This window comes from Ambystoma mexicanum, chromosome 7p, assembly GCF_040938575.1.
Source record: "Ambystoma mexicanum isolate Mex_15411 chromosome 7p, UKY_AmexF1_1, whole genome shotgun sequence".
Classification (NCBI taxonomy): domain Eukaryota; kingdom Metazoa; phylum Chordata; class Amphibia; order Caudata; family Ambystomatidae; genus Ambystoma; species Ambystoma mexicanum.
In genome coordinates, this window is record NC_090939.1 from 449,642,483 (window position 1) to 449,661,808 (window position 19,326).

Sequence of the window (19,326 nt, forward strand, 5' to 3'; positions counted from 1 at the left end):
GGACATGTCACTGCCCTACGATAAAGGGGGCTTCACCGCCCCGGACTTGCTGCGATATTGGACTGCATTGCAGGCACAGTTCGCATCCCACTGGTACCCTGGGCCCCCACCCTGCCCCCACATCAAACTAGAGGCCCTGGCAGCTGCAGACACCAATGTAATGTCCCTGATTCTAAACTTGCAGTATGAACCGGATTCGCCCATTGACCCGGTCCAGACCACGGTGCAGGCCTGGGGCCAGATGTTCAATACCTGCAACGAACTGTATCCGTACTACAAGTGGCTCCCCGCCTGGAACTTTCCTGGGTTGGAACCCACACATGACACCGCCCTGGCGCAACACTGGGAGGCCCTGGGATACCGCGCCCTCACTGATTTCTACCCAGAGGGGCAGTTTATAACACCGCAGAAGTGGAGACCAGGCCACTCGGGTTCCGTGCTAGAACTCCTGCAGTTCTATAGACTCTGCGCTGCGTTCCGAAATGCATGGCCTGACTTTCCCAATGAGCCTCAGGACTCCCCCGGGATTGCCTATATCACCAACTCGGTTTGGTGCCCGAGGGGTGGTTTCTTCATTATACAAACTCCAACTGGCCGCTGCCTCCCCCGGCCGTCCAGGGGCCGTGATGACTGGGCCTCTGAGCTGGGGCTGGAACTCACTGATCAGCAGTGGGAAAAGATGTGCTCTCATACCAGCAGGGTGTCCCTGAACTTCCGCTACCGCCCCATACAATATAAACTGCTCAACAGGCTGTATTACACTCTGCATAGAATCTCAAGGTTTTCACGCTCGGATCCTCGACTCTGCCCTCACTGCGGAGGAAGCCGATCATTTGCACATGTTTTGGGAGTGCCCTGAACTGGCCACGTTCTGGAGTAAGATCTTAGAAACACTGTCTGCAATTACTGATTCTGCTGTTGAGCCTGACCCGATGGGGGTTCAGTTTGGGGTGTGGCGCCCTGGGAGGGCCAGGGACGCTGTGAAGTTCCTTAACATGAGTTGTGTAGTAGCCAAGAAAGGTGTTTTGCAGAGTTGGAAGAGCCCCACCCCCCCTTCATACCAGAAATGGTTAAATCTACTCACGTGGTCCCGAAATTGTGAGTAGGAGTTCCTAGGCATGCTCCCGGCCCGCTCTTGTCTCCAAAACATATGGTCTGCCTTCAGTAGCTACTTGAATAGCTCAAACGACACTTCCTCGGTAGACAAGTCCTCCCAGCCCTCTCCATTAACAGCTTGAGTATTGTTTGCTCCATGATTGTCATCACCTAATTACTGTAATTCTACTGCCGATTTTGTGCCTCTGTATTTATATATACATGTATCATATTTGTTTTCATTGCTCCGATGTATGTGTGTGCTACATGCCTCTGTTAGCAAAAATAAAAGTTTAAAAAAAAAAAGATATGGAATTGGTGGCTGAGCACTAAACTGGATTTAATCCTACTTTTCTGGATGGTTACAATCAGTCAAAGTTTCCTCCTTCATTACTGCTTCTAAGCCTCCATCATACAGTGTCCCGCAGAGTTCAACTGTCTCCACTACCTTTTATTTTGTACATCCAACCACTTGCAAAACTGATCCATTCAGTTTGACTTTCAGAATTTTACCGCGACGCCCATATATTTGTGTAAATCTCTGGAGTCTGAGAAGCTCGTCTCTCCTAGATTATAGATCGTGAATGAATCTTTAGAAGTAGGCTATTGCAGACCAATGATGTCAGAGCAACTGTGCCCGTAATGAGTATCGTTTTTCACCTATGTGTTAATACTTGAATTGCAAAATCATTAGGAGAGGCTGGCTAGCAGGTCGTACAAATATGCATTGCACGGTTCCACGTGGTAACTTTGACCACGGTTTGGTCGGACCTTGTAGGCCATAAGAATTATATTTTTAAAGGGGGTTCCCCTCAGATCACTTTTCCCGCACTCTACCCCCTCCTACCACATAGGCCCACTAAACACCTAAACATACATACATATATATATATATATATATATATATTGAGAACCAAAAGGCAACAAAGTCGCCAAGGTCACAATCCATTGCTCCACGTTCTTTGTGCTCCAAAAACGTAAAAACTCCAGTATCAGTTTAATGCATGAAGATTTAATAAAGTACAAAATTTGCAGGGCAACAATGAGGGGAAAACAAAGTTGTACATTTCGCTCCGCACTGGGTGCTTGGACACACATATATGTATTTCGTACAACCTACAAGAGTCGACCAAACCGTGGTCGAAGTAACTGTGGTGGAAGTAACCACGTACTACCTCATGGCACGTATCTCTGCAGCCTGGAGCCAGGCACTCAGTGTCCAGCCCATACTTGCATTTGAAAGTCGGGGAAAGGATATTCCATTTACCAAATAGCTAAGATAGGTACAGGCAGAGGGGTGGATAGGCTCTTCCCCAGAGCCCAAATAGGAGCTGGACAACTGCAACCTATAAGCACTGAAGTTGAAATGCTTGGATATTTGCATAAAGAGAGTTGAGGTAATCCAGGTTGAGAGTCCAGGGATTGGACCACTTCACGGTGTAGATTCACAAAAATGGAAGGAAATGTCCTTTGCGGATGACTAAGTCTGAAGAACATCCCTTTAACTACTGCCTTAATGTGATAATTTTAAACAATTCGGAGGGGTTATTCTAGGGGTACAACTTCTTATACCTTGCAACCTAATTATTCTTCTGTTAAGACGTGTCACGCTGGTGTGAAAGGTTTCAGAGGAACCAAAGACCCTACCTCTGTGGTTAAATATGATACTTTATATGTTCACACAAAGTAACTGCACCGCACAATAGTCTTTTTCAAGGAAATTGTATTGAAATGAATTGATGAAATCAATTGTTTACAATATTAGAGTGCCCTGTATTGACACGTGTTGCTGCTTCACAAGAGCCTTTCTCAAATAGTAGGGCATATGTTCTAATCACATTTCTTTACAAAGGTGCACAAAGTAGAAGTGAACATATATACATGTATGTAGTCCATTATGTACGTACGTTACAGATAGACAGAAAGGGAGGGGGGTAGGGTTGGATCATTTGGGTTCAACATAAATGAAAAGAAAAAAGAAGAGAATTCTGTTGAACTGGTAGTGTTTGATTATAAATGGGTCTTTTCGCAAAACATGTTTGACATCCAATTCATCCATTCTTAAAAGATCGTTCATTTTGTAATACATGTGTTGATAACGCTTAAACTCATGGTTAGTACGTAAAAGCCCATCCAATTGTATGCGTAGGCTACATTGAACAAAAATCAGTTAATAATCAGTAAATTAGTACTTTGATCTGTACAATAAAATCACATGTATACATGTGTATAAAGGCAAGAAATATTTTCAGAGCTGGGGAGAAATCCGCCGAAGCCCTGATTTGGAAGACCGTTAAATCCGGCGATAACAGCGCTACCGCTGGATTTAAGGGTTACAGCAAAACTCGTGATGAGGCCCTATATGTTGTATCCAGGGGCTCAAAAAGCACTTATTATGAGAAAGAAATCCAATATCAAACATAGCAGATAAAACATCACACGAGATATTCTGTGCACTTTACCACATATGCTACATATTTCCTGACATGTAGTTAATTTTGGGATGCTGGCTTGTCCTGGCACGGATAGGCTCATCAGTAACAAAAAATGGACCAGTAGATAAATGATAACAGGAACTATATGTATAAGGTCACACAATATTTACCAATACAAAATATTTATTTCATTTTTTTGTCATACACAATTCATATATTGGATCACGAAAAACACTGCCGAGACGTTCAGCCCCCTTTGATGTACTAAGAGAGCTACCTAACTCCTCCATTTTATTTGTATGTGGTGAATTATATATTTATTCATGTTTGTTGTCTGTGTGTAATTCGTATATATAGTTGAAACCTTTCTTGGTCCACAAGCAAAAGAAAAAGATGTGTGTTTGTCCAAACTGTACAAACACATGTAACAACTTTGCATGAACAAATGCAGAATGAATCATTTGCCAAGTGCAAGGTAGAAAATGACACATACGCGTAGATGTCCTTCAGTCCAAGAAGACAATAGCCTGGATTTTAATTGAAAATACTAGGACGAGTGATCTATTTTTGGAGCACTGACTAGTAATGTACTTAGAGGAACTCCTCTCTGTCTGGAGACTCTATTCCTGTCAGGGCACTTTCACGGTTTACAGGGTCCAACTACTGCCATTGATCTCCAGCAGAGGGAGCCAAAGAAGATGCTAATTGGGCAGGTACCGGTGAGCATCACCCCTCTGTCCCATCTTCTGCCCTATTACCATAGCTGGAGGCAGAAGAGCGGAGATACTGGGCCTCATTATGAGTTAGCCAGTCCGGATTCAACGGTGCCGGCAAAACTGTACCAGCACCGTTTTCTGGACTGCCTAACTCGAAGTTCTGTGGCCGTGTGGCGTCACACCCGCCAGGTCTGACCTGGCAGGCATAACGCCACCAGCCGCAGACAGACGCGAAAACACCGGCACCATTACCGCATGGTGCCAGTGTTTCCGCGATCCCCATCCCCATGGAGTCCTATAAGACTCCATGGGAATGGGGAGTAATGGAATGCCGGATTTACCAGACTCCCAGGGCTGTAATTCCCCAGTAATTCCAGCAAGTCCGGTGCCGGTAAATCCCCACGAGTCCGGTGGCAGCCTGCCAGTTTTACCAGCCCGGCTACCGCCAGATTCATAACGAGGGTAACTATCTTGTCAGGAGAAACAGAGCCCTCATAGCTGTGCTCCGCTACCTTGGCACATCACACTGAACCATACTGTTCTGCCTTATTTTATAGCAGGACACACTTCTGCCCTATTGCCAGAGCTGGAGGCAGAAGAGCGGAGATACTATCTTGTCAGGAGAAGCAGAGCCCTCATAGCTAGGCTCTGCTACCCTGGCACGTCACACTGAACCATACTGTTCGGCCTTATCCTATAGCAGGACACACTTCTGCCCTATTGCCAGTGCTGGAGTCAGAAGAGCAGAGATACTATCTTGTCAGGGGAAGCAGAGCCCTCATAAGTAGGCTCTGCTACCCTAGCATGTCACACTGAACCATACTGTTCTGTCTTATCTTATAGCAGGACACACTGGCTGAAGCAGAGGATGCCTGCCCCTGCCCCGAATCACCTTCTCATGGAGTGTGATCTGCTGGGTTGGCTTTTCCTCTCTTCCACTTCCTGGTGGCATGACAGATGCAATAATAAACCTGTGAGCAGCAAATAGCTGTTGAAAGCTTTCAGGGAGACAGCAGATGAGAATTCAAGGACGTGAACAATGCTTAAAATACCTTTTGATGGACAGTGTGTATGTCACATCATGTTGCAGAGGTAGCAGCAGGTTGCAGAGGGATTGCCAGGGCCAAAAGCTGCCTCCCTTGCAATCCCTTAAATGCCATTCTTAGGGCTAATATGCCTCGTCAAGGAGTGCAAAAAGGAATATTTCTGTGTGTTATAGAATATTAATAAGGACATTTAATAATAATGTAAGGATATGTAGGTTGGAACTAATTCACAAAATAACTTCACCCGTTCACGAAAGAGCTTACTTCAAGGGGCTTTGCGTGCATTTGGCATATCACATCTCTGGCTCATGCATAACATACTAGTAGACACGCAAAATAGGCATTACCAGCATGTGCCTGGGAGTTGTGTATGTCTGCCTGAATGGGTAAGTGGTAAACAAAAATAAAGGTGCAATTTACCATTTGGGCTGAATATACTTATGTACAACTGGATGTTCCTTTGCATAAGTGTTGGCTAAGAGTTGTGTGTGAGATGTGTAATGTAGGAAGCAAAGGGTGGTTAACCAAAACATTTATACAAAACTTTCTATTTTTTTTTTTCATTTCGTTCATGTCCTCATTTTATTCTTTGTAAAGGGTACTCCATTTCCGACACAGCATTTTTGTTAATCAGCTGTAATTGACAGATTTTCCAACAATAGTAAGCTACACCGGATTCCTTTCTGGATACCAAGTAATTCAGAAACATAAATATGCATAGAGTTTGCCTGCCTGCTTGTAGATGGTGGTGATTATCTGTGAATTAGCACCACTTTGTTTAAGAGAATTTTTTTAAGTGTCATGATTGCAAACACTTTTTCAGGAACGTATTGTGTTCTTTTTCTCCTAACCTGCCAATGTTAGAGAGCTCAAGTAATAATCTTCATGTTTTGTCGGGACGTGGTAATTGGACACCGCTATCATCCACCCAACAACATGCAAACATGCTTTCAGGCCCGCACACGAACGGAGCTGCGTCTAGCACTGCCAGGTAAGTCAGTTACTTGGACAGTATCAATGCATGCATGTAAGTTTCATTGTTCAGTTTAAACTGTAAGACTATGATTTCATTTTGCACATGTGACTCACAAGTGAGAGCAGTGCCCAATCACTATCTGTCTCTTGATTCCTGACATGTGTCTATCTGTACGATCTGATGCACAGGAGCAAAAGGTGCACCTGTGCATTTGTGCAAAGTCGCGAAGAGGGGAGCGTCTCAGTTGCATGGACCTGAGCACCACGTGGAATTGCATTGGCCTTCCACTGCACGTTTGCGCGTTTGGTATTACAAACTCTGCACCACGGTCTACAGGCTGGGCGCAAGCACCCAAAAGTCATCTATAAATCAGGATTTCCAGGGATTCAAGTGGAATAAAATAAATATGAGGCGGCTCCAATAAATAACAAAATAAGTGAAATCAAATATGGTGAGGTGGCTCTAATGAATAACAAAACAATATTTGATGGCAGGGCCTACAATTGCCTGCCAAGGTCTAAGAAGCATAAGTAACTAAGAAACCTTCAAATGTGCTGTACACCTCTTAAGAAGCATCCCAAAATGAGTTTGAGTATTTGATCTATTAAAAATATACCTAGCATGAAAGGCGAAGTACTATATCAAAAAAAGTGTACTAAATAATGAATAATTTATCAGTAGTCAAGACAATCTGCCAAAGTGAAAGAAATAAAAAAAAGAAATCAGATGAAAATAGTACAATGGAATTACCAATACCTGTAATCGTAGGGTGTTAAAGTGCCTGCTGCAGAGCTGCGCTTGCACCTTGGAAGCCAGAATTTCCCATTTCAGAATGATAGCTGAAAGGGTTTAACATGTCACCTGCAGTGATCTGTGTCTAACATGCAGACCTTAGCTCCCTAAACTGAAGGCAGAGAACAGCTGTGGTCCTACTCTCACTTCTGCAGCCCATCCCCAAACTGAAAAAATACATTCAACAATTTGCTGCTCACTAAGAACATCTTGAAATGTCTTCTTACAGAAAGGTGGAAGTCACTTTTTTACAAACCATAGGATTCCCTTCAAGCGGCACTCTGCAGTGACCAGTAAGGTGTTAGCATCTAGAATTGGTGCCTTTTGTGTTTCAGTGCCCTCACGTATTGAAGGTTAAGCACTGCCACAGCAGAGGCAGTAGCATGCCAGAAGAGGCAGGCGGATGTTGTCATTATTTTTTATTTATTTTTATTATACCCCACTTGCCAGAGCCTAACTTCCACCACACTGACAGACAGAATACCCCACTGGGGCTGTGGCAAATATTGTGGCACCGAAAAGTGATGTACAATGTGTATAGTCAACTAAAATACGACAAAGTGGGCATCATTACGAGTGTGGCGGTCCGGAAACAAGGGTGCCGGTAAGCTTACCAGCACCCTTGTTTCTGGACCGCAACACTACAAGACTGCCTGCAGGGGCCGTAGCGCCCAGCAGGTCTAACCCTGCCAGGCTCTTCATCCCCAGTAGGCGGAGACGTCACGGAAGCACAGGCACCATTAGCAACGCTGCCGGTGCTTTCGTCTCCCCACTCCAATGGAGTCCTATGGGTCTCCACAGGAATGGGGAGTTGCCAAATCTGTCGCCTGACTTCCCACGCCACGAGGACTTGTAATGTCCCAGTGGCACCAGGAAGTTAAGCAGTGGATTCAATGTTTCCGGGTCGGCGGCAACCCACCGGTGGTACCGGCGGGTTACGGCCAACCTCAGAATGAGGCCCAGGAAAACTAAAGATATACTCACAGTAGTGCTGTCAGGAGTGTCATGCCAATAGCTAGGTGTTGTTAGTACAGCCACAGTTAGGTTATAACATTGAAAAGGCTTCAAAATTATTTCAAAAGCCCTTGGATTCTAAGGAAAATGTCATAAAAACAATCAAAGTAATGGATTAAAAATAAAGGTAAAGAGTTGAAATCCACTTGATGGGATCTGTAAGGAAGGCATGGTATCAAACAGTAAGACAGACACAAGAAATCACAGTTCAATGGTGTTTATTGAACTTCAATTGGGTTTGAAAAACGCCTATATAAACCTAACTCTAAAGATGGGAGCAAGCTACGACCATCAAATAAAAATAATGAAGTCCTAATGGTGTCTGTCTAAAAGGGCCTATACTAATAAACCTATTGCCAATTCTTACTTCTAAAAACAAATAGTGTGTTAAATAGTGTTATGCAAATGAAAAGTGTTCAAAAAATGATATGTCAGGATATTCAAGCCATTGGCTTCCCTTCCCCATGTTTTCCGCATAGTCAAGGCGGCACACTCGAGTTTAGCACAGTCTCTGGCTTCTCTAGGGTGCAGTTCAAAATTTCAACATCATGGCCTTCTGTGTCAAAGTCTCTTTGCCATTCATATTCTCTTTTTCAGAGGGCCTGATGCAATACCACAAACAACAAAGTTCCTAAACTTCCTTTCTCCTTACGACTTCACACGCACAAATTCTCAGATGATTGTCTGTTCACCCAGGTCCCCCTCTGCCGGGCTCAGACCCACTTCAACACAAAACCTTCTCGGGTGATTTTCGCCTCACCCGGGATCTCTGTCCGTCGGACTCAGACCCACTTTAACGCAAAGCTTTCAATTGATCTCCCTCTACCGCGCTGGGACCCTCTTATCAGCTTTGCCATAAATGTTCTTTACTGAATCATCATCGAAGACTTTCAATTGTGCACAGGGTTTTGCTTGACCTGTCGCAAGACCACTTTGATTCACAATTCTATACAACGCTTTCATTTTTCAGCTGGATACCTTATACAGAGACCTTCGATTGAGCACCCATTTGGTGTCGGACCACTCTGTCAAAGGTCTCGTATTGTCATTTCAAAGTTCAACTTTACTTGCATCTTTCAAGCAATGTTTGTCCAGCGCTCGCCATACAATGTTGCTGCTTGCAACCTTGGCTTTAACACATACTGGTCTTGTATTGGTCTCCCCAACTCACCGGCTGTGTTGATTTCACTGATGCTGCTTTGTTTTTGGAGCCAAGGACAGTACCACAGTGGCTGAGAATTCTCCCATTCTTGATTCTTGACATGCCTGTTTTCCTGGTCTTAAGCTTTCCAATCACGAGGACTCATGAAATAAACGATTCCTTGTTGAGGTAAAGGGAACTTCCCTCCTTGCAATCCCCTTCTGTTTCGCTGTCTTTCTCCTCTTGTTAAACTGCCATCTTGGAATTGCTGTTTCCTTGTGTGCTTTGCCTCACTCAGAGTGTACTCTCGTGCTCCGCCTTTTATCCGTGAAGGGAAGCTTAATGGAAGTCAGGTGTGCGTGATGCTCAGAAATTGCCTGACCATTGTATTGGGACATGTCGGGTATACGGCTCAGGTGTTAGTCCGCTTTCTCTCATAGCGGGCTGTCCGTGAGAAAGTGTTTGTGTTGTAAAGGGAGTGGGAGGTTAGAGTTCCTAAATATCCTATAGGGTATCATGGGGTAAAGGTGTTCTTAGGAAGGGGATACTGCATCTCACCATCCGATTTCTCACTCCCACTCCCGGAAGACCCCTCACCCAGGTGATCCGCCCGCATTGGTCCACCCACAGGAACTGGATCCAAAAGCGATGGCCGTGTCCTGGCCACCTGGATGACATATCCCCAGGAACTAGTGGGTGAGACACCTTTTGGCTTCTCACAGATCCTCTCTTCCGTCTAAAAGTGAAGTGCATATGTGGGTCTACTTATCCTGGCTAGGGGGCGTACAAGGAGGAACAAAGATTCTGAGATATGCTTTGCCTCGACTTGTAACACACCAAGGCTCAGACATTTTCTAACTGCGAAAAAAAAGAAGGTAGCCAAACAACAATACACCATGAGCACCCTGGGCTTTCCAAGACTATAGAAAATAAAACATGGTATGACTATGGCATTAAAAGCCAAATGCAAACAGCCTCTCCTCAGAGTTGCTCCCTGCGCCCCACGGCCTACGCGCCTGGACTTTCAGTGAGCCCTCTGATGACCCAATTACACCCGGAAATCATCAGACATCGGCCCATAGATTTGGTACCCAACAACAAGGTTATCGGCCCCACCAGGATCCTAACTCCTGCAGCTGCGCTGAAAACACCAGCCTACAGAGATCCCGGGGTGCAGACCCACGTGAAAGGGACGAATAAGGAGATCACGAGAGAAGGTCCCTGAGGCAACCAGTCAATCCGAGTAGACCACAATAACTCATCCAGCGGCGCTGGTTGCCGGCAACTGGACCCCACCATCAATCAACCATTATAATTTTGGGACCCAGACTCGGATAACACTCAAGGAGACCTCAACGAACCTTACCTCAAGCTGAGGGACTGAGGGTTGGGCCCCTGCAGTGCAGGGCATGTGCCCTCCTCAGATCTCCCACACCCTACTTATCACGGCTATCCCTAATCGCGGGTACCCTCCACGGCTCACTGAGCTCCACACGTTATCGTACAAGGATCATACACATCCTCAAAACTTTCAGAGGATACGTTTGGGTGATTCAGGCAACATCCAAAGTCTTCCAATCCTGGAATCAGTCTGGGGTCATCCTGACATGCCCCTTGGTGAAAGTGAAACCACTGGCTCCAAGCCCTGCACAAATACACCACTGAGGTTCTTATCGGAGAGCATTACGCGGAGATCAGGAGATCAGGAAGTATAACTCTCAGCAGATCGGCACCCTGTATGTCCTCCCAGTAATGCCCTCAAATTGCAACAAACTCCTGACAAGATCGCCAATTACTACATGAGACATCACCCACACTCTAAAGCTGCTGTCCATGGACATTAAGTGAAAGCTAGCAATATACAGGTTCTCCCCACTCCACGGCTCCCACAGCCCACCCAGTGTCACAAACATGTCATCAATAGGGCCCGAAGCAGCCGCAACCAAGTCAGACGTTTCTGACCTACTCACTGAAATGCGAAGCATGAGAGCCGACATCGGAAGCAAAATAGACAAAATTACACACAGAATAGACAAAATGGAAGAGAGGCTAGAGGAAGTTGAGCACAACCAGACCTCCCTGAATACGCTGGAGACCCAAATGGACCAGCGACTCGCGGAGATCGAAAACAAGGATGAAGAAATCCGATTAAAGATTGACGATCTCGAAAACAGGGAGCGTCGCAACAACATACGCGTATTCAGTATCCCGGAGAATGAAGGTGAAACTGAACTGGCCCTAAAAAGAACTTTACATGCCATAATGAAGTTACTCTTTAAAGACGAATCAGTAGACAAGCCTAAAATTGACCGCATTCACAGAGCTGGTGGCAAGAGAACAGTACTGGCCCGATTTCATAATTATGCGGACAGAGCTCGAGTCCTAGAGAAAGCCAGACACACACCACAGATAGCAATGGACGGGTCAAATATTTCCATCAACCAAGATCTATCCTCCCTCACACTGGCGATGAGAAGAAAGTGCCTGCCAATCACCAAAATGCTCAAGGAAAAGGACATACAATATCGCTGGGGCTACCCGTTCTCACTAACTTTGGAATGGGAAGGGACTATAAGGAAACTAACCTCCGAAAGAGATATCTCCAGCTGCATGGCAGACTTACTGGGCACCCACGGCGAGGGAGCACTCTCGGGTGAGCAAAGAAATGAGGACAGACAGTTGCGCATCAAAGGGCCACGCCGAAAGAGAATACAGGGGTCCAGAAAGTTCAGGAGGATGAATGCCTCTCCGGACATGGAACACTGAACCTCTCTTCAATCCGCTCAAATTGCTTCACGTGAAATGCCTGATGGCGAGCCTAGGGCATGCTCACAGCTGGATACGTGTGATCCATGTCCGGCTCTCAATCACCCGATAACAGGGAGAAAAAAACGAAATGCCAAAGGCGCCCTAAAGGAAGTAGGAGGGATATAAGGAATCTGAGGTTCATCCAGGAAAAATTGTTATTCTCATGCTATGGTAACGGGGGCTCGATTCAGGGCCTCCACCAACATGTTTTTTGATGCCAAGATCGCTCTCTTGATAAATGTGAATCTCTTATGTCACATGGGGAACATTGGGGGCTCACTGCTAGTTTGATTACAATAAGAGAAGGACCGCTCGTTGTGCGGTTTCCGTTGGTGGTGCGAGAACGACTGGGTGATGTTAACCCGGCCGGATCGGACGCTGCGTGAGTTGGGAAGGGGGGAGGGCAGGGGAATGGGGAGATTTGGAGTTGATGGGGGAAAGGGTGGGAGGGAGAGGGGGAAGGGGACAGTTGTTTGAACAAGTTGACCGTGGAGCGAGTAGACCAAATACCGACCTCCTCGAGGTCATTTAAGACCCAATTCAATATCGAAGAGTCGAGCACTCAACCACATGTAACAACAGAGGCACAAAAGTGGGCACATTGGTCTCAAACAGATACACCACATGTTTGTGATGTCTACCACACTTAGAAACAACAGGTTGCGCATATGCACACTTAACGTGAAAGGCCTGAACTCTCCCACAAAACAATCCCTAGTAGCTAGAGAATTCAAACGATCCAACATTGATGTTTTGTTCCTTCAAGAAACACGGTATCAGAAGCGAGAAGAGAGGGCAATTCCTTGTGGCAGTGTGGGTCACTCCTTTTGGAGCTCTGCAATCTCAAAAAAGGCAGGTGTGGGGATCCTGATTCGGAAAGGCCTCCACATGACGATCCTGAAATCTTGGGCCGATATGGAGGGGAGAGCAGTACTGGTGGTAGGTACTATACACAATACGGTCATCACCCTTGCCACGATCTACGTGTCCAATCAGGGGCAAAAACGATTTCCCCACAAAATAGCTGAGAAAGTGTTCTATACAGCACAGGGCCATACTGTCCTCGGGGGTGACTTTAACACGTGGATGAATAGCTCTCTAGATAGGCAAACTAAAAATGACGCACATAACCCACCACCCCCCCAGGAAGAAGCTGAAATTAAAGTGACCCTTGCCCTGTACAGACGTACTGACAGCTGGCAACACCTACACCCATCAGACATTCCATCCCCCATGACATCCTGACACAATTTGATTACATATTCTTCTCCCAGGGCGTATTGCGAATCCTCCAAACCGCAAACATACACCCTATTGCATGGTCAGATCACAATATGGTCATGGTGGACATGGGCTGGGAAGACCTTGCACCTCAGAACACAAGTGGAGATGCAATGAATCATTATGGTCAGACACAGTCTTCAGAGAAGACTTTGAGAACAATATCAAACAATTCTTCACCAGTAACGATACCAGGGAAGTTGAGAAAGTGTCCGTATGGGAGGCAGCCAAGGCCGCATGGAGGGGTATCCTCATCAGAGAGGGGACTTGAAAGAAGAGGGAACGCACTCTACTGGAGAAAAACATTAGGGAGAAACTAAACGTGGCAGAAAAACGAATACAGTCATTCCCACATGAAAGAAAAACATATTGCCGAAGCTAAAGAGCTCAGGGAGGAACTCAGAGCGCTCGACGTTGGTAAAGTGGCCCAGACCCTACAATATCTAAAACAGAAATATTATGAAAAGGGTGACAAGGCTGACGCCCTCTTGGCAGCCCGGCTCCGGGCACAGAGGGCGGAAAGATGGGTTGACTCTATAGAGAGAACTGATGGCACTCTCCAAGACACGACAGAATCCTCCCCAGAGGGAATACAGGAAGCACATGCCTCCTTCTATGAAGACTTGTACACCTGCAACACCCCCCCCCCACCGGGGAGTATTGACACATACCTTAGGGAAGCAGGGCTCCTCGCACTGACTCACACAGAAGCTGAAGCCCTGGAAACACCAGTCATGGGGGAGGAGGTCATAGACGCTATCAAGCGGCTAAAAAAGGAAAGGCCCAGGGGAGGATGGGTTCACACCCGGTTTTTATAAAGCATTCTCTATGCTCCTCACCCCCTTTCTGGTGACCCTATTCAACAATGTCTTCGAGACAGGCCGAGCGCCCCTGACCTTTGCACAAGCCCTTCTTACAGTTATTCCGAAGGAAGGCAGAGATCCAAAACACTGAGGATCCTACCGTCCCATCTCACTCCTCAACATTGACGCCAAAATATATGCAAGAATGATTGCAGCCCGATTAGAAACACATCTGCCGAGAATAATACACTCAGATCAAGTTGGCTTCGTGATGCAGAGATGGGGAGCTGACACAATGAGGAAAACACTCCTCTTGATACATGAAGCGCAGGGGATGGAAGGGGATCCAACTCCTGGGATTTCTGTAAAGGGTGCTGGTCTGGATAGGATTGGGACCGAAGCTCTGTCGTGCCATTAAGGCACTGTATTAATCCCCAAATACCTATGGGACGGTGGATGGTGGCTATTCTAGGTGGTTAGTACTGGAATGGGGAATAAGGCAAGGCTGCGCACTCTCAGCAATATTATTTGTTCTGTCCCTCGAACCACTTGCGCAGAAACTGAAGCTTGATGAAAGGGTTAAGGGAATCAGGGTAGGGGAGTGAGAATATAAACTGGGCCTCTATGCCAACGACATACTATTACACTTAACAGACCCCCTAAGCCCCGTTCCAGCAGAAATAGACATAATCGAGACATATGGTCAACTGGCTGGTCTCAAGGTTAACACAGGGAAATCAATTCTCCTCCCAATCAATAGGAACAGGGACTTAGAAGTGGAGCGGTTTGCCCCCCTTGGGATGAAGGTTAGTCTCACTACACTCAGGTATTTAGGTAATAATGTTACCCAAGACCTCAGACCTCTATATCAGGCCAACTTTCCTCCACTATCTCTCACCCTAGAGGGAGACACAGTGAGATGGTCCAGATTGACCATCTCTTGGATGGGCCGCCTGAACACCATCAAAATGGTAATCCTGCCTAAAATACTTTATTTGTTTCAGATGCAACCCACTAAAATCCCCAGAGAATACTTTACTGCTACCAAGAAATCCCTATTGGCATTCTCATTGCAAAACAAAAAGCCCAGAGTTCCTAGATCCTTACTCCATCTCCAAAAGGACAATGCAGGGGTGGGCCTCCCAGACTTAGAGCTATATTATAGGGCAACCCAATTGCGGATACTAATTCCACACCTTAGGCAGCAGTCAGACTTACAATGGACAGGATTAGACAATTATCACCTCTGCCCATTTACTGTGGGACAATGGATCTGGGTCCCTGGGCCCCAATTACAGAACAGAATTAAGAACCACCCCATCCTTGGGACAATATGGGCAGTGTGGACACCAAACAAAGGGATGAGGGGGATCATGACCTGGCCCTCCCCTTTAGGACATCTATAGGTACCAGGGGTCCGAGACGATATCCCAGACCCGGGGAGCTTCCAATCATGGTATGAGGCTGGGCTTGAAAGGGCAGGACAGCTATGGAGAAATAAGACCTTCATCACCATCCAAGAGCTCGAAGAAGCACTTTGTATAGGTCCACTCTCAGTGTTTCAAACAGGGGGTCATGACACAGGAGGTCTGGAAAGATCAGTTGCAGAGGGACCTTACCCCTTTCGAAAAAAATTCTTGATACTTACATAAGCTCCAAAGGCCTCATAAGCGCGATGTATACAGCACTAATAGTGGTTCACACGACTTCCTCGATCACACTGAAGAATAAATGGGAGGCAGACCTGGGAGGGCCCCTCTCCCAGAGGTTATGGTTTCAAATATGTAGAAGGACAGCAAATTCATCCATATCTTGTCAATACAAACTCCATGCTATTAAATTACTGTACAGATGGCAATACGACCCGCTCAGGTTGGCCAAGATGTACCAAGGTTGAGCCCATACTGCTGGAGAGGATGTGGGCAGAAAGCAGATTACTTGCATATGTGGTGGGAATGTAAGGCGGTCCAAGCATACTGGGACAAGGTACTCAGTTGGATTAAAGAACTAGATGGGGAAGGGAGGGAGAAACAACCTTTGCTGCTTTTATTTGGTCTGATTGAAACAGAGGAGGCAATCATTAAGGCACCCAAAATGGTTCTGGGCCTACTGTGGGCCGCGAGGGCCTGCCTCACGACTGTCTGGAAGAGGGCAACCCTCCCGATTAAAACTGAGTGGATAGGTGTCTCCCGGAACATATTCAGAATGGACAATCTGACTGCAGCCCTTTGTGGGGACCGTACTTCTGTTGATAATGAATGGTCAGAATTTCGCGCTAAGTACATCGCATGAAGAAATGTGTGCATGATATGACGAAACACAATAGACATTCAATGGACTGGTTGACAACACCCGCAAAGAGTCACAATGCGCTAAGGTGTGCCCGAGCTTACTGTAGTGGTTCTACCAAAGACTCCCTCAAGGAACACTGGAATATCTCGTCCTCGCCTACGAACATATGGGGTGGGGGTGGGAACTTGGGGAAAGAAACTATTAGAAATGTCACTGAGAAGAACATATATTTTATAGCTGATAATCTGTATTATGTTTGATGTCCTTTCATTCCTCCCGACATGTTTTACTAAAAATATCTGTATTTGAGTATTGGGGTGTTCATCTAAAAACCAATAAAATGGAAATAAAAAAAAGCCAAATGCAAGCTTCATAAATATAGAAACGAGAATAAACCTAGAATTTAGAGCATTTGGCAAAATGGCAAATTATGTAATTTTCGTTTAAAAGGACCCTGCTGCTATTGCCAGTATTTTAAAATGGATTAGTATGCTAACAATGGAAATGACTGAGCTTGTGATTTCATAGCCTATAAACTGAATCCCCTACCATAACCAGCTGCTTACTCCCTATACTTAACATGGAGAGTGATGTAAACAGTTAAATGGGTCCTTTCCATAACCAGTCAGCTGCTTGCATCATATGCCATGCATATGTTGTGTAAACAACTACAAGATTGACACTGTAAGCAGGAAGAGCAAACCAATAATTGTTCAGTTTAAACATTTTACCAGTCTGTTTTTTTCTGTATTTATAATAGAGTTTAACAAAATGCTAACAAATTGACACTTTAGCTGTATTTTTATACCGTAGGAATTTTTATTATCCCGGTTAATGAATCATGTTTTCATATTACAGACACGTACTCATGTGAAATATAAACACTGATTTTAACTTCACTAACTGGACCTGAAGAACCATAATTTGAGTCACGTTTTGAAAATAGCAGCAGCCTCATGCCTGTGTGTGTGAGTGCATGTCTACCAGTTAATTACTGCATCCATGGAATGTTAAATGTTAAAGGGATTTGTACCGCGCACCGTCACCAACGGAGTTGCTCCCCAGGCACTTTGGCGGATCTGCAAACGAGAAGGCGGAATGCGTTAGTAAGGTGAAGAGGCAGTAGGATAGTGAGAGGAGTGGTGTTCTGTTGGCAGCTTCATCTCGCTATACACCGTGCACTGAGCTTTGGTGCGAGTATCGGAGCGATGTCAGTCCTTGTGTGCTGTTGGTGCGGCTTATGTATTGTTGCAATGTGGTGAAGTGCAGACCGCTTGCAGTGTGAGAGGTGGTTGTGTGAGTTTTTGAGTGAGTTAAGTATGCCGAAAGTTTGAGCTTTTTGGTTAGTGGGTTATATGTTTTGCAGCAAATCTTCACAGTATAGCTAAATGCCTAGATTTCGGTAATCCTGCATGCTGTGGAACAGCTAGATTTGAGAGTCCTATATAGTGGGAGAGAGGCCTACGCCTAAAAGGACAATTGGGTATAGTATCATACGCAGCTGGATTTGAGAAACAGTTGAATAATTCAGTACAATCCTAAAACACAACCAGATTTGAGAGTCCCATATAGTGGGAGAGAGGTCTAGGCCTAACAGAACAATTGGAGTTTTAGCGCAGCGCACTCCCTAATGAACTATGTATAGTGTTGTATTCTAGTGGTCAAAATAAAGTAACAATATGTATAAATATTTAACGTCTTTCATGTTAACACCAAACTATGTAAATCACATCCTGCACATGTGTACAGATTTGATTCAGTGAACATGAAAGCCTGCAAATTCTGTTGGACCGAGACAAAGCCGCAAAGCAATAAGATGACACATTGCATCCACTGTGTGCGCTTGGCAGGCTTGAACATTGCCAAGGCCAAAACAGAGGCTCTGTATGTGTTTGCCACAAGAAATGTATCGAATTATCCTACATGTCAAACCCAATAGTAATATGGCCTTTTTCACTTAAATATATTGCCCGTAGCCCAAATTGGGCTCTGCTAGAAGCTCTATATAATCATAGAAATAAATACACAGGCAACAGATAGAGAGGGTGTCCGGAAAAATGCTTTATTTAATCTTACGTAGTGTTTGTGTTTTACCTGAAGAAAAAGAAGACTTGGACTGATCCATCAAGCCCACCATGGAGCTGGGTGGAATCATAAAAAGAAAAGAGAAAACAAACAAAGGTCATAGCTCCCCTGACCAAGAATGGCATGAGCAGGATAAAAAGGATTCTAAAAAGAACCATTGGGAAAAAAAAGAAACATTGAAAAAGAGAGAGAAGGGGAATGAAGGCAGCGTACCTCAGCTCTCTGGGGGCATGTGGCCTTAAACTGCCCTCAGGGCCTAAAGACCTTGTTCAACACGGGTCGCGTTTGCAGAGCGGCCCTGCATCTACCATTGGCCCGGGCTGAATGCCAGGAGCAGCCTGTGAACATACGGGACCAAGAGGGTTATCACCCCACCCAAGGGACAGACTTGACGAGCCTACCTCAAAAGTCCCTAGACCGCATGCGTGGGTCAGTCCGAGAGGTAAAAGGAAGGAGTAGGCGGTGCTTTCGAAGTCCGCCCCTCCACATCATGCATGGCACTGAAGGAAAGTCCCAGGTCGCCCTCGCTGCCCAAGTGAAGCACTATGGGACTCCCTGTACCCTCTCTAAATGAGGTTCGGCTGATGGGGCAGATCCCTCAGAGAGAACTCATGCCAGGGGAACAGAGAAGAGGATCTTGAAAAGAGGAAATGTTTAGATGTTTAATGTGATATTATGTGTGGAGGTAATGTGCTGGTCTAGTACATCTCTGACACAGACACTCTTATGTGCACATTCTTGTCCCCAGGGATTTCTATTTAAATGTACCCCATGCCACACATTCCTCTAATCTTTCCCAAGGTCAGGAAGGCCTGGACCCTTGCACATCAAATGGTTCCCAG

At 45.6% G+C, this 19,326-nt stretch overlaps 1 protein-coding gene across 1 annotated transcript in view; it reads left to right on the plus strand.

The window, feature by feature from the left end:
• The window catches only part of TBX19 (T-box transcription factor 19), a 383,843-nt gene that overhangs the window by 342,167 nt on the left and 22,350 nt on the right, over positions 1 to 19,326 (plus strand). The window contains exon 7 of the mRNA XM_069637357.1: positions 6,157 to 6,283. Within this exon, the coding sequence (XP_069493458.1) occupies positions 6,157 to 6,283 (127 nt within the window). The remainder of the gene's footprint in view (positions 1 to 6,156; positions 6,284 to 19,326) is intronic.